This window comes from Acinonyx jubatus, chromosome D2 (assembly GCF_027475565.1).
Source record: "Acinonyx jubatus isolate Ajub_Pintada_27869175 chromosome D2, VMU_Ajub_asm_v1.0, whole genome shotgun sequence".
Classification (NCBI taxonomy): Eukaryota; Metazoa; Chordata; class Mammalia; order Carnivora; family Felidae; genus Acinonyx; species Acinonyx jubatus.
Genome location: NC_069393.1, coordinates 70554332 through 70567962, shown reverse-complemented (window position 1 = coordinate 70567962; position 13631 = coordinate 70554332). Strand labels below are relative to the sequence as shown.

The 13631-nt window shown below is 34.3% G+C and overlaps 1 protein-coding gene across 1 annotated transcript in view; it reads right to left on the bottom strand.

The window, feature by feature from the left end:
* Positions 1-13631, bottom strand: part of ATRNL1 (attractin like 1) — a 754994-nt gene that overhangs the window by 407316 nt on the left and 334047 nt on the right. Inside the window, exon 25 of the mRNA XM_027063193.2 lies at positions 6430-6491. Coding sequence (XP_026918994.2) covers positions 6430-6491 — 62 coding nt within the window. The remainder of the gene's footprint in view (positions 1-6429; positions 6492-13631) is intronic.

Here is a 13631-nt window from a genome sequence, read left to right as displayed (position 1 = left end):
GTAAGATAAAAAGAGTTCTGGAGATGGAAAATGGTGATAGCTGCATAATAATATGAATGTACTTATTATCACTAAACTGTTCACTTAAAAATGGTTAAGATGGCAAATTTTATGTGTATTTTATCCTAATAAAAAAATTGAGAGAAAAACAATAATTCATAAAAAAAATAATAATTCTAGATTGTCTGCCCCTAAAACCATAACATTAAAACGAAAAAAATATGAAGACAAAGTTGACAAATATGTACAAGTAACAGAGTGAAATAGCACTAAATCTCACTTAATAATATGTAGATGTAACATGAACATTGAAAAAGAACATATGGGAAAAAATACTAAGTTTTATTCTAATGGGCATCTATAATATACTGACTCCAATGATCTGAAAAACTCCATTATTATCAAGCAGGTGGAACATTTACAAATGTTGATCGTATCTTTGACAACAGAAAAAAATTGAAGAAATACAGAAGTATCATAAAGGTCTTTCACTGACTGAAGAAAAGCCAGTAAAAAAGACACACTGACAAAATCCTACACATTTGGAAATTCAAAGACAGACTTCTAAATAATTCATGTGGAAATCATAAAAGAAATTAGAAAATACTTTGAATTACAGTTAGTAAAAGTGCTATATATTAAACTCCATGGAATGCAGCTGAAACAGAATATTTTTAAAAAGTGGTATACCTAAATGCATATATTAGAACCATATAACTAGAAATTAATAAGCTTGATTACATGTTTAAATCAAAAATTTGGAAAAATAATACAGCAACTCCATAAAAGCAGAAGAAACATAAGCAGAAAACAATGAAAATTATGAATTAGAAAACAATAAAACATGGAACGAAGCTATGAAATGTGGTTTTTAAAAGGACTCCCAACAGTCAAAGTTCTTAATGGCTTATCAAGAAAAAAATGAAATGTAAAAAGAGGCAAAATTCACAATGAAAAGGGAGACATAATTCTAACATAAGTTCTGGAATATTAATATAGGAAAATATATGCCAATAAATTCTGAAAATAAAGTGGACAATTTCCTTAAACAAAATTATCAACTACGTCAAGAAAAAATAGAAAACCTGAGATGTAAATACTAATGAAATTTCATGAGAAACTGCAAAATCTACCCACAAAAATTCAAAGCATACAAAAACAAATTTAAAAACCTTACCAAAATTCATATGGTTTTACAGGGCAGTTCTACCAAACCTTCAAGTAACAGACAAATCTATTGTGCCAACTATTAAAATGTGCCTCACTGATCCCTGACTACAAAGAGCACAATTAATCAAAGGCCCCCACCATCCTTAGTCAAAGGCTGATACTGGGAGATGCAGAACTCCTCTGATGAGTGATTTGGCTTGCAGAGTGCACTGAAATCTCAGGCTCTTTCACTCAACTACCTTTTCTTCCTGTTCCACTTCACAAAGGTCAGTTCAGCATTGTGGTCTAGAAGATCTGTCACCTTCTCCCCTGCTCTTTCCTCTGCAGGAGTTTCCCCTAATGCATTTACTGTATATTTAATCCCATCTTGGGTCTGCTTCTCTGAAGATTTATCTGGGTAATCAGGAGGTAAAAAGGGGATTTGGAACTGTCTCCCTCCTTCCTTGGCAGGCTAAAAGAACATCATCAATGTTAGTAGGGTGGTTGAAAGAATGCTTCCATTGCTAAAGCTTTCACCAGTGGGGATGTAGGGAAACATCTTCAAAAGAGTGTGGGTTGGCTGATTGCTGTTATGTTGTATTAATACGTGCAGTGTGATAATGAGAGACTGAAGGCCATTAACAAATATTAGTAACTAAATATAAAAGCTAGAGAGTTTCTTTTATAGCTTTAAATGAGGCCCTTTTCTTTGACATTGGAAAAGCCAATATGGATGATCAGCAGGATAATGATCTGGTTGTTAGAGTTGCAGAGCCCCAGAGATGATCGAATGTTCAGCCAGAACAGTTATCTCATGCAAAGACAAGGGCCATGGTTGGGAAAACCTAGCCCTTAAAATATGGGATAGGAATATTTAGAATGATATATCTAAATGAGGGCTTCTAAGAAAACTTCTGTTGTTCTACAACTCCCTTCCCTGGTAACAGAGACAATAACCACATCCCTACCAAGCTGCCATCACCTCCTCTCCTGCTTGCCAGACAGATAACTAGAGTATAATGACAGCATAATACATCTTGGCCTGATAAGAAAGGGAAGGTATTATACACTTGAAAGAGCTATAAGAATAACCTAGAATGTACTGGCAGGAACGAAGGGAGCGTGATGGGAACTGGATTTTGGTGGTGTCTAATCAAGAGAGATGGCAGGTAAGACTGGACAAGCAAGAATTCATGAATTTAGGGATATATTCTCAGGACCACAGGAGATATAATACCCCACTGAGGACTCTTGAGGATGGAGTGACTCTCAGAAACCTGGAAAAACAATGGCCAATTGAAAGTGTAATGGAAACACCTGAGTTGCCCAAGCAGATGGAAGAGAAAGGAACAAAGAAGTTGACAGAGGAAATGTTCTAGAATGGATATATTATGTAAGAACTACTAGTAGACTGTGTTCCATAGGGCACATCACTCACCAAGGCTATTACAGAAGGAATATGATGATGAGGGAGCATCTGCTTCACTAAGAAGTTCAGTGGTGGCTTTCTTCTACAGACTAGAGCTGACATCAGGAGAGGCAGTCTTGGGGTAGGCATTAAGTAATGGGGACCCAAAGTAAAAGGTACCAGGTGTCAGGGAATCCATGGCCCACAATTACCATAATGGTCAATAAGTCTGTTGGAGCAGCCAAGGGGGTTAGCCCACAAAGAGCTGGGAAGATGATTAAGAATGTATGGTATCCTCAGGGGAAAACTAGATGGACAGCCAACACTGGTGCTATTTAACATTTAGTTTTATTTTAAGTAATAATGAAGAAACAACAGGCTAAGAATTGTTGCCCCAATAGAAAAATCATGACCCTCTGCTCAGTTTCCAGATGAGCTAATTTACAAATCCAGAACCCCATGGAGAGAAGAGGTGGATGGGTCCATAGAAGAAAGGACATCTTGAAACATCTTGAAAAGTGTATAAAATGATCCTCAAAGGGACCTTTGTATGATCTTTCTATGTGTGTATATTTGGGTATACAATTACATACAGGCATATATACATGGTTACATATATAATTCACAAGGAATAAACAGATATTTTGATTACTATCAGACATAGGTTGAGAGATGATACTCTAGATACTCAAGGACTAAAATGTCATGATGGCCCCTTGTTAGATTTGGGGTGTCTTTAGGGGTCATGTAATAAATTCTGGCTAACTTCTGGCTCACATTGGGCCAACTGTGTCTATGGATCCACCCAGCAATAATTTCCTCAGTTTTAAAATATATAATTAGAACGTAGGTTAGAGTAACCTCTACATCGTGTCCCTGGTCTGGGGGGTAGTGTCTATCAGAGTGGGAAAGACTGAGTGGCAACCTTTAAAACTACCCTCCATCTGGTTAAGATGGTAAATTAATAGCATTATATCATCCCAGTGGGATAGTGAAAATACGCACCACCATTAAAATTCTAAATGGTACGGGGCAGTATATCAGTATATCTAAATGGTACAGGGGCCTACTATATATCCATTGAATTTACCAGGCTTAACTTCTTTTACAATAAATAATTTAGACTTTTCAGACTTTTAAGATTCACAAAGACTTTTCTCTTTCAGATACCAGAAAAAAACATTTATTCTTAAAATAATGCCTTTCAGTTTTCTAATCCTTCATTATGTTATACTACAGACTCTCACAACAACAAAATCCTTTAATTCTATATAAGAAAGGACTGAGATTTCCACCTACTAACTAAGACCTACTTACGATAGTATAGAAAGCTAAGATCAGAGCCAGGCTATGCCTATAAATGATCTTCCTAGTACTTGCCCAATTATACTTACCATCAGAACTATGCCTAACATAAAGGTAAAAACTGACAGAGTTTGAGAACTGGCCTTCATAGAATCATGGCTAAACTGAAAAGCTGGCACATTCACCTCTGCTATTTCAGTAACTCAGTTAGAAACAGCAATAGCAATAACAGCGGCCTGATTGAAGATTGTCCAGAAATGCTGACCTGTTGAAAGCTCTCTTTTAAAATTTAGCAGTGGCTTTATTTAAAAAAAAAAAAAAAAACCTTTAAAATATTCTGTCCATGTTTTTTCTTAACAATAAGATTTCAAAACTAATTTACATTTCACTACTGAAAGAAATTTAAATGACAAAAAAACACATCAAATATATTTTATCTCACACAACAGTTAGAATATTTTATTTCACTTTGCCCATGATGACAACATAATAAATAGGATCATCTCTAAGACATGGTACACATTAACACTAGCCTTATTTTACTTAATAAAAAGGCTATTGAACTTAAATATGCATACAAATTCAAAAGCTTAAAATAAAACCCTAAACACTTAAATAATTTACATATATATTCAACTTTGTGAATTTTTATACAGAGCTGAACTTTTCTGTATATTTCTATTCACGCCCTTCTGCATGGAAAAGTTTTATTTTGATGCAGTAAATAATGCTTGTTTGATTATAACTTCTAATACTTTCTCAAAACACACTGTAACTTAGTTAATAGCCCTAAAATCCTCTTATACTCAGAAATACAAAGTCATAAAACATTAAATATATTTAATACACTTTCTTATTTCATTTTTAAGGGGAAAATTTTAAGTAGGCACACATGTTAGTGATAAATATGTTTATACTGTTAAATTCTGGAAATTACAACTTTTAAAGGGACATAGACAAACATGATTGTTTTCAGGGCAAAGTGACCGATGTAGCAAAGGTTTTGACAACAGAACTGGATACATAGGGAATACGTAAATTGGAAAAAAGAGTTTAGAAAACTGAAGGGCTATAAATGCAGAAGAGAGATTAGACTTGCTATGTGTTGGACCGTATGGATGAATGAGAAGTGGTATTATGGGGAGACAGATTTCATCTCAATTACAAAGGACAATTAGTTATCTGAAGATAGAATATGTTATCTCAGGAGATGATGCATTTTCGTCATTAAAGGCATTTGGGCATAAGCTGGATGAGGGGTTGGGCAAATTATGTCCGCAGGCAGAATTCAGCCCACCAGCTGCTTTTGTAATAAAGGTTTATTGGAACAGAGCCACTCCCATTTGTTTCCTTATTGGCTATGTCAGTTTAGTACTGTAGCAGAATGTTTGCATCCATGCAACAGAGACAGTACAGCCCACAAATCCTGAAAATATTTACTATCCAGCCCTTCCCTACGGGAAAGGCTTTAGGAATTTAAGTATTGGAGGGGCGTCTGGACAAGATAACCAATAATGGTTACTCTGGCATTTAAGAAAGTGCTTAGCATATCAACCATATCAAGGATCTGGTTGTACAGGTTTCACTGCATAAGGCAGTCCAGCCAACTTGGTGAGTAGAGTCAAAATTCATACTGCACTCGGTAAAGTTGTATGCCATAATGTAGGGCTATGTCTGCCAAAATTGTCTAATTTGCATGAAGGCACCCAGCGCACCAGCACAACCTGTACATATAATAATCATATTAACAAAAGCAATATCCCTTCCTCTACAGATGATCTAATATGCCATAACACAGATATCCTATCAATGACTCAATTTTTCTCCCAATCCAAGGTTTCTTTATTTACATCCCATGGAATTAATAATAGATGTTCCCCAAAAAGAGTTTTCACATTTTATGAAGTGCTACAAGCTCTACCTTCTTTTTAGAAAGATACGTAGCAAATTAGCACATTAAAATCTCTAAGGAAAAAAAAATTCTTGCAATGTCAGTGGAAGTAATGTCAGTTACAAACTAAAAGAGCCGTATTTTCCAAACTTGTTTAATCATGGAAACGTTTTTATGAACTTACTGTTAATATCTCAAATAACTAATATTTTAGGGATGATGCTCTATTCAAAGTTGTATTTAGTATTTCCAGATTAGAAGCTCATTGAGGACAGAAAATGTACTCTCTACAGATTTTTAGCACATTGCTAAGCACATATGATAATTACCTGACAAATAATTGAATTAACAGTAGGAGATGTACCTAATCAATATGGTGACTATGCTGCTAATTTCATTAATTAAAGTAGGCTTTAATTACTTATGTGACAGGAACACAAAGTTATCTTCTTTCCACTGATTTCATTAGCAATTATATAGTCCAACAGCAAAATAATCTTGAAAAGTACATTTCAAGTATGGTTCTTCTGCTCTGTTATATATTTAAGTATATGAAGCTATTCAAGACACAGCATTGATGTTTTAAGGTTAAAGACTTGATAAATTACCAAACAGGTTGATAGAACATTATCAGAATACAGGTTTGATAAATTTGAAGTCAGTAAAAGCAAATTACCTGAAGAAGGTGACAAAAAACTGCACAAGATCCATGATTGTGTTGTGTTGTGAGAATGCAATCTGCAAGATCAAAATAAAAGAAAGTTTGAAACTTAATCTATATTGTTCTCCAATATCTGTGGTGAGTTTCATGGCATTTGTAAATATAGTATTTTTAAATCGTCAAAAGATTTGTATCATTATACTATAAATCATATAGGCTGAAATCAAAACTTCATCTAGAACATCTAATAAAGTCAACAACCGACAATGATGGCCTTTACATAGGCTATTACATTAAATGATTTTAGAAAACTATTATGAAATTACTTCAAGAATGTATGCTAAGTTTCATGTGCAATTCTGACATTAAATGTGTGTGACTAAAACATGTAAATGAGTTTCTACATTTAATAATGATCACAGTTTGCATCAGTACAGGTAATAATTGCTTGTAAGCCAAAAAAATTAATTTCAACTCTGTTAAGGATATGGAGAATTTATCTTTATGTATATATTTATATGTATATATACATACAAAGACACACACATATATATTTTAAGTTTATTTATTTTGAGAGACAGCACGTAGGGGAGGAGCAGAGAGAGAGGAAGAAAGAAAATCCTAAGCAGGCTCCACGTTCTCAGCACAGAACCTGACACGGGGCTTAAGCTCACACACAGTGAGATCATGATCTGAGCCAAAATCGAGTCGGATACTTAAGTCCCTGAGTCACCCAGGCGCCCCCCTCCCATATATTTTTGTCAAGACAAGCTATATGTGTGCATACAACTATTTTATCATATTCTACTCAGAGAATAATATATGTCACTTCATTTTATAATTTCATGTTATTAAGAAATGAACTTTGAGGGGTACCTGGGTGGCTTAGTCAGTTAAGCTTCTGACTCTTGATTTTGGCTCAGGTCATGATCTCATAGTTTCGTGACTTAAAGCCTGGAGTCGGGCTCTGTGCTGACAGTGCAGACCCTGCTTGGGATTCTCCCTGTCTCTCTGCCCCTCCCCTGCTTGCACTGTCTGTCTCTCTTAAACAACTACATAAAAAAAAAAGAAAGAAATGAATTCTGAGAGGTGAAACTAGTCAATAAACTAAAGTTGTTCTGCATTTCTGCTAACATAGATTATACTGTAACACAATACTCAGGAAGTACTGTATAGTGTATTAGTCAATAATGCAGTATCTAAATGGAGAATTTCTGATTTTGAAATCTACCTTTCCACTTACTAGGTGTAAATATTTTGGAAAACTAACTTATTTGTGTCTCAGCTGTCCCATATGTGAAAGGTCAAAATAAAAGTACCTACTTCATAGTGCTAGAGGAAAGATTAACTGAATTAATAAAAATAACATTCTTGCCATAATATCTGCTATGTAGCAGGTATAATAAATATTATTATACTTTTACATCATGTATAGAAGAGATGGTCAACATAAATGAATTTTCCAAGACAGCTGAATCTAAACCATCAAGGTACTGAAATCTCTTTTTCCTTTAATAATCTTTTATGAAAATCATTCAAAACCATGGCAGTGAATTTTCACTTCCAGTAAAAATGGAGTAAAAGGGATATCTCTACTTCCTTAAACAACTAGAAAACTATGCAAGGTTTTTGAAAATAAATTTTAGACATTGGACAAAAGGCAGAGGAAGATATAATCCATCAGGTAAAGGAATACAAAAGAGATGAGCCTTACATTTATCCAGCTTTCAGTGCAAAGAAATAACACCAAGGAATTTAAATGGCAATCTAAATAAGGAGTATCAGTATTTCTTATATAAAATAAAGAATTATAGTCAGTTGAGAAGATGGTTAAATTTGTGGTGTATACAAGATGTTTTAAATATAGTGGCATTCATTTCCAAAAAACTTCTAAGCATTTGAAGAATTACAAAGCACTTATACAGAGACTGAGGAAAGATAATTGCTGTAGGAGATTGGTTATAGGTGAAAAGGTCTTAAAAAATTTAAGAAAAAATATTTTTTAATGGAAAAATTACAAATGAATTTTCTTCCCAGGTGACTGTCCGTAAGAGTAAGTTGGGAACAGATCTTGCCCTTTCTGGGCCTGCATTATTAAGTACCTTGGAACAAAAATATTTTTAAGACAAGTAAACAAAACACTAATACACATGAAAATATCTATAATATTCTACATTTTCCCAAAGAATGTCTGACTAAATAAAGTAGGAGTTAAAGGAAGGACCTACAAGTTATAAGCATGAACTAAAGCACTAAAACATTTCAAAACTTCAACTATATTATCTACCTATACCTATTAATATAAAAGAAGAAAAAGCTTTCACAAGAAGTATGACTAATATTTTGACTCCAGCTTGTCTGTAGAGGATAATCCGGGATTCCACTAGCAGGGTGATGAGACACCTAGACTTGCCAAATTAACACATTTTCCAATATGCCAAAACAATACTGCATTTCTTCACAAATTAGGTAACAGTGTAATGCTTGAACATGAAGTAAAGTACTGAAGTAAAGACCCTGACCAACTTTTGTTACAGACAACACTGTACTACCTTTCACAATGAGGAGCATAATGATGGGATAAAAAATTGATGGCGGAGGTCTGTGTCAGAAAGTGTATCTGAAATACAAACTGCCTTAAAAACAGAAGCAAGAGAGACCCTAAAGTAACATATCTGTTAACATAAATGCACCCAAGAGGAAATGTAGACTTGGCAGAAGCAATCTCTGTACTCAGCGTATCATCGGGGTGCTTCTGCCTCAAGTTGAAAGTATCCCGTATTGTCTGTTCAAAAGGGAAGTCCGCATTACCAAGCACTATGCAAATCTTTCAAAAGGTTGCTCCCCCTGAGACTTTCTATAGGAAATTCTACAGGACACAGCCTATGGAAAACACTGTCAGACAGCTCACACGTAGCCACAGGCTTAATAATGACATTGGACCGATTCTAGAAATGGAAGGCAGATCCAAGGAGCATTTGATATCGTTGGTGAACAAAGCCAAGCAGACTCTAATTCAAGCAGATCCCCTCATGCGAGGAGCCAATTTATTCATCCATCGCGTATTTCACTTAGTATCTACTACATTCTGAATACCACACCAAGTCCTTGGATGCATCAGTGAAAAATAACATCAAAATTCTTAATGGTGTTGGTGAGGGAGGACAAAAACAGTAATAATAAACTACATAGTGTATTAGAACTTGGTTAAGTGCTAATGGGGATAAAAACATTAAAAGTATCCTATATTTTGGTAACATAGCGTGTCAACTATACTTCAGTTTTAAAACATATCCTATTTTTTATACTAACGTATGTAAGACAAGAAATCACTCCTTGGTGTGTAAAAGTGTGCAAAAGTGCTGGGAAGCGACAGGAGGAAAGGGAGGGGTAGCAGAAAAATATGAAACACAGCATTAGGTTCAGATGCATCTTGCTGTCCTGGGTTTTTCTCTATCTAGAACAGAATCCAGCAGCTCCAGGATCCTTTCAATGAACTTGGAAGGCCCACAGGGAAAGGAATAAGGATAAACAGAGGGAGAACCATTCTAAGTGAAGTTGAGCAACAGATCTTCATGTGGCTGACTCTGTATCATCCAGATAAGACCCCAAATATCACACTTCTCTCAAACACTCTCTGAAGTAGGTGCCGTCTCCCTTACTCCAGACTCTTGTGTGAACTTATTTCTTCTATACTTCAATCTGAAACTATCTTATTTTACAAGTTATAATCATTAATTAAATCATTAGTTAAAATGTCTTTCTCCACTAAAACGTAAGCTCTGTGAGAAGAGCAGCCTTGTTCATCTTGTTCATAACCCTGTTCCAGTACCTAGAACAGCATTTGGTACCTAGCAAGCACTTAATAAAACTTTGCTGAAAAAATGAATACATTTAATAGCAAAATTTAACAAAAGAGTATTCTTAGGACTTCATATAGTCTAAAGATCCATGAGAGGAAGCTGGTACAGATGTTATTCTGAAAAACAGTTTTAAAGTTTTTATTCATTTAAATTTCTTTCATAAATCAGTATTCATACAGATTATAATTGCCTACTAATTACAGATCATAAAATACTATTTTTACTTATAAAATTGACATTTATTATAAAGTTCAGGAGTCTTGTAAAATGTGATCCTTGTATTAAAATTTTTCTTTATTTTTAATCAAAGAAAAATTTTATAAGATCTACCATTTACAATTTTAGCTACAATATTTTGGAACTGAGATATCAAAAATGATTTCTTGCTATGTATTTTTATCTCAGCTTCTTAATTTCAACAGTAAACATCTTTAACTATTCTTAACTATGTTGGTTTCTATAAATTTCTCTCAGGTGAATTAGATCAGACTACAATCTCCTTATCCAATATAGGTTGCATTACGTGAAACATTATTTTTTAAACCAAAAAAAAAAAAATTAGACTGCCTTAAAAGAGTGATCATTTAGCCAATTTTATTTAAAAAACAGTGAGTCAAATCAATAACAGTAACAACACCCTAAATTTGTAGTGTCCCTGAGAATATATCTCCTGAAGATACAGAATATTTCTGACCCTAAATTCTATAATGGTCTAATTGGAAAGATTTCTATTGGTTGATGCCATTGCTAGAACATGGCCCTTTGAAGATAATCAATATGTTCTATTTTGGTTCTGTGGTCATTCCCATGAAAAATATGACAAGTTTACTCAAGGTGCATTTAAAGTTAGTTTTAAACTTTAGCCAGCATAAATGCACCACCGAAATTCCTTTTTCTATAAGGATGTTATTTAAGATATCTAATAATTATTCAAAGAAATTTATTCAAAATTAAGAGATTAATTATGGGAAAATGGGAAAATCTCATAATATCTTAATTTTTCTCATGTTTTTAAAAAGCCTCCAAACAATTTAGTGACATGCTAAGAAACAGAGTTAGCTGAAACTATGGCAACAATGATGATAATATATTTTGATCATTTGATCTTACATTGCAAATTCATATTGAAAACATGTCTAAAATCTAAAATTTGAATTTAAGATATGCTATATTTTTCATTAACTAATAATGATCAACATTTTGAGTTTATGATTGGATGAAGAAAGCTGCATTAAATGCCTTTGGATACAGAAGGAGATTAATAGCTTGATATTTACCACAAATGTCAGAATTTGTAAGAGAGAAGAAAATGTTAACTCGAAGGACAAAATAGTGTGTTCGTGCAAAATGTCAACCTGCCATAAATAAACCCTGATATAATATGGGATAAACAAAAATGAAAATATAAAGGGATGTGCTGAAATTATCACGTTCATCTAACAAACTGAAATTAAAAGAGCAGTTCCTCAAACTATTATTTGGATCACAGTCTTTCAAAATGCTGACATAAAAGCACACTTACATAATGGAAGTTAGTCACCTAGTCATGTCAACGACAAGCTATGTTTCAGGCAAGCAATTCAAGATCTTGAGTTTTCATTTAATCAATTTTTTCAAGTAAATAAAAGCAGACTAGGGTTTAAATTAGCTATTACTGGATAAAACCAACTATGACAATCTATTCCGGATCAGCATAAACTTCCTACCGATAATTAGCACGCTCCTTATTAATATAATATGTACCATTCCTTACAAAGTAATGTTTCAAAATACAGGGCTAAATGTAAAATGAATGTAATAAAACCTATTTCTGGATAAAGATATGTGGGATGAACACACAGACAAGTCTGTCTAAATATTACACATATTGATCTGATTATAAATTCTTGAATATTGTTTATAAAATTTAATGGGTTTAATTCTTTTTAAAGCAAATTAATTATCTTAGTGAAATACTTTCCTCCTGGAGTTAATGCAAAAACTTAACCTGGTTTCTCTGTCTTTACATCATACCCCTCTGGTCACTCCTCACCTAGCTGACAAAATGCTCTTTTTAAAAATGAAAAAGGTTTCTGTAATTCCCCTCTTCACAGTTCCACACTCCCCTAACTAATCCTGATATCATTATTAACCACAGTCCATACTGTATTCAGATGTCCTCTCTCTACTCCAGGATCACATCCAGGATACCAGATAACATTTAGTCACTCGTTATGTCTCCTTTGGCTCCTCTTGGCTATGACAGTTTCTCAGACTTTCTTTCTTTTTTATTATTTTCACAGTTTTGAGGAGTAATAGTAAGGCATTTGGTAGAATGCACATCAAGCAGCATTTGTAAAGTGTTTTTCTTATGATTAGACTGAGGTTATGGGTTTTTGAAACGAAAAGCACAGAGATTAAGTGCAATTTTTGTCACTTCATACCAAAGGTATATAGACTATCAGTGTGACGTATTTCTGCTGATGGTAACCTTGGTGACCTGGCTGAAAGAGTGTTTGTCAAGTTTTGGTTTCTCTCTGTAAAATTACTCTTTTTTACTACTTTCCCATATTGTACTCTTTGGAAGGAAGTTCTCATGTACATTTAAGTGGGAAATTATAGGCTACCTTCTTTGGTACATGCTATCTACATAAACTATTTGGAAACATGGAGTTTGACCATTTATTTATTTAATGATTTATTTATATCACTATGGACTCATGTATATCTATTTTCTACTTTGCAGTATGATCCAATATTACCTTACTTTGTTGCTGAAACTGTTCCAGCTTTAGCCATTGTGAGTTCTTTCATTTGGTTCTGGTGTCCTTTTGACATATTCCCATAGTTGTGTGTTTTGTTTTTTGTTTTAATGCTTCCTTACTTTCTAGCAGTACAAGATACTCCAGGATCACCTGTGTATTTGCTACACTAGTCCTTGAATCAACTATTTCCTCCAAGGAGTTTCTTTACATGAGGATGGTATCAGAAACCAAACCCTAGGCAGTAGGTTTGCTCATTGCTACTATGTTGTCATTGTCTCTAGGCTGAGCCCACAGAACAAGGAAATATGTGTGTGTGTGCTAACCTGTGTATATACACACATATCTATAAATATTTCTATACATATAAGCATCTGTATCCATATGAAGCTAACCATGAGTTCATACTGATGTCTGTACATGTTTTTAAATTTTTTTTCAACGTTTTTTATTTATTTTTGGGACAGAGAGAGACAGAGCATGAACGGGGGAGGGGCAGAGAGAGAGGGAGACACAGAATCGGAAACAGGCTCCAGGCTCCGAGCCATCAGCCCAGAGCCTGACGCGGGGCTCGAACTCACGGACCGCGAGATCATGACCTGGCTGAAGTCGG